The sequence below is a fragment of the Bidens hawaiensis genome, unplaced genomic scaffold (genome assembly GCF_021521415.1).
Source record: "Bidens hawaiensis isolate Kalapana, Puna unplaced genomic scaffold, B.hawaiensis_p1.1 tig00026590_1, whole genome shotgun sequence".
Taxonomy (NCBI): Eukaryota; Viridiplantae; Streptophyta; class Magnoliopsida; order Asterales; family Asteraceae; genus Bidens; species Bidens hawaiensis.
Window position 1 is genome coordinate 303,953 of NW_027494268.1, and position 1,566 is coordinate 305,518.

The window sequence follows — 1,566 nt, forward strand, 5'->3', positions numbered from 1 at the left end:
GTAGGCTTAGCACAAGTGCAGGCAGAAAAATGTAAATGGGCAGTCTGTGATCCCATTCGAATGTCAATCATGTTTATGAAGTTCAAAGACCTTACCGAGGTAGGTGATGCCATTAAGACCTTTGAATTCGAGAGGAAAGAATTCTTGTCTCGAACTGGGAAAATAAGAAAAGAGATCGAGACGGGCAACCCAAGCTGGCTATGGTCCAATCATCCTCTACCGTTAGAAAACATCAGGACCGTAGGGTTCAAGCAAATCGAAGCCTTGGAAATCAAGCAAGTCCATGGCAACCTAAAACCCAAAACCATAAACCCGCTCATAATCAGATTCAGCCGTATACAGGACCGATTAGAGCTCAACCACTGAATCAATATGGAAGCCCAAACCAAACCACAAGCTCTACATGTAACATTTGTGGCAAGAAACATGGGGGCGTGTGTCATAGAGCTATTGGAAGATGTTTCAGGTGTGGCCAGATGGGGCATATGATTAAAGATTGTCCTAAACCAGAAACTAAGAATATTACTGGAGGAAAAGTTGCACCACCAAACACTAGGGGAAGAGTGTTCGCACTTTCTGCTACTGATGCTGCTAATATCCAAGGTACTGTATCTTGAACCCTTCAGCTTGGTGAACATAGCATCTATGTGTTATTTGATATGGGTGCAACACACTCTATAGTTTCTCTGTTGTTTACTAAGTACCTATCGATTAGACCAACCCCGATATATCCCACTCTAACTATTTCCACTCTGATGGAGAATTCGATCGTAATCACTCACATTTATAAAGATTGTCCAATCCATATTGAATCCGTCATGTGTAACGCGGATCTATTTCCGATGCATATGTCTGACTTTGATGTTATCCTTGGAATGGATTGGTTAACCCGTCATCGTGTGACTATTGATTGTTATTCTAAATGTGCCGTTTTTGGTGATCTTAGTTGTCTTAAACTTGTCTATCAGGGTATTATACCCCACAAGACTCTTAAGATTATTTCCGTGCTCAAAGCTCGTAAGCTTATATCGCATGGTTGTGCTAGATTCTTAGCCTCGATTAAAGATACCTATGTTGTCCAAAAAGGCATTGATAGTCATCCTGTTGTTTGCTTGTACCCTTATGTATTTCCGGAAGAGCTACGAGGACTACCACCTGATCGTGAGATTGAGTTCACTATCGATTTAATCCCTGGCGCCGAGCCGATTTCAAAAGCACCATACCGTATGGCTCCGTTAGAATTAAAGGAACTAAAGGAGAAATTGCAAGAAATGCTAGAATTGGGATTCATAAGACCAAGTTTCTCACCATGGGGTGCACCGATTTTGTTTGTAAAGAAGAAGGATGGTAGCATGCGTTTATGTATTGACTACCGCGAGTTGAATAAGATTACCATTAGAAATCGGTACCCTCTACCTCGTATCGATGACCTTTTCGACCAACTTCAGGGCGCTCAGTTCTTCTCAAAAATTGATCTGAGGTCAGGTTATCATCAATTGAAGATCAAGAACGAGGATGTTCCTAAAACTGCTTTTCGTACTCACTATGGTCATTATGAGTTTTTGG

At 41.5% G+C, this 1,566-nt stretch overlaps 1 protein-coding gene across 1 annotated transcript; it reads left to right on the forward strand.

The window, feature by feature from the left end:
* Positions 1-476: 476 nt before the first annotated feature.
* LOC143573592 (uncharacterized) lies at positions 477-1,299 on the forward strand (the record flags this gene model as incomplete). Its single annotated transcript, XM_077058431.1, has 2 exons — positions 477-603; positions 682-1,299. Coding segments are annotated over exons 1-2 (745 nt in total), but the record flags the coding sequence as incomplete, so codon positions are not given.
* Between the last annotated feature and the right edge of the window lie 267 nt (positions 1,300-1,566).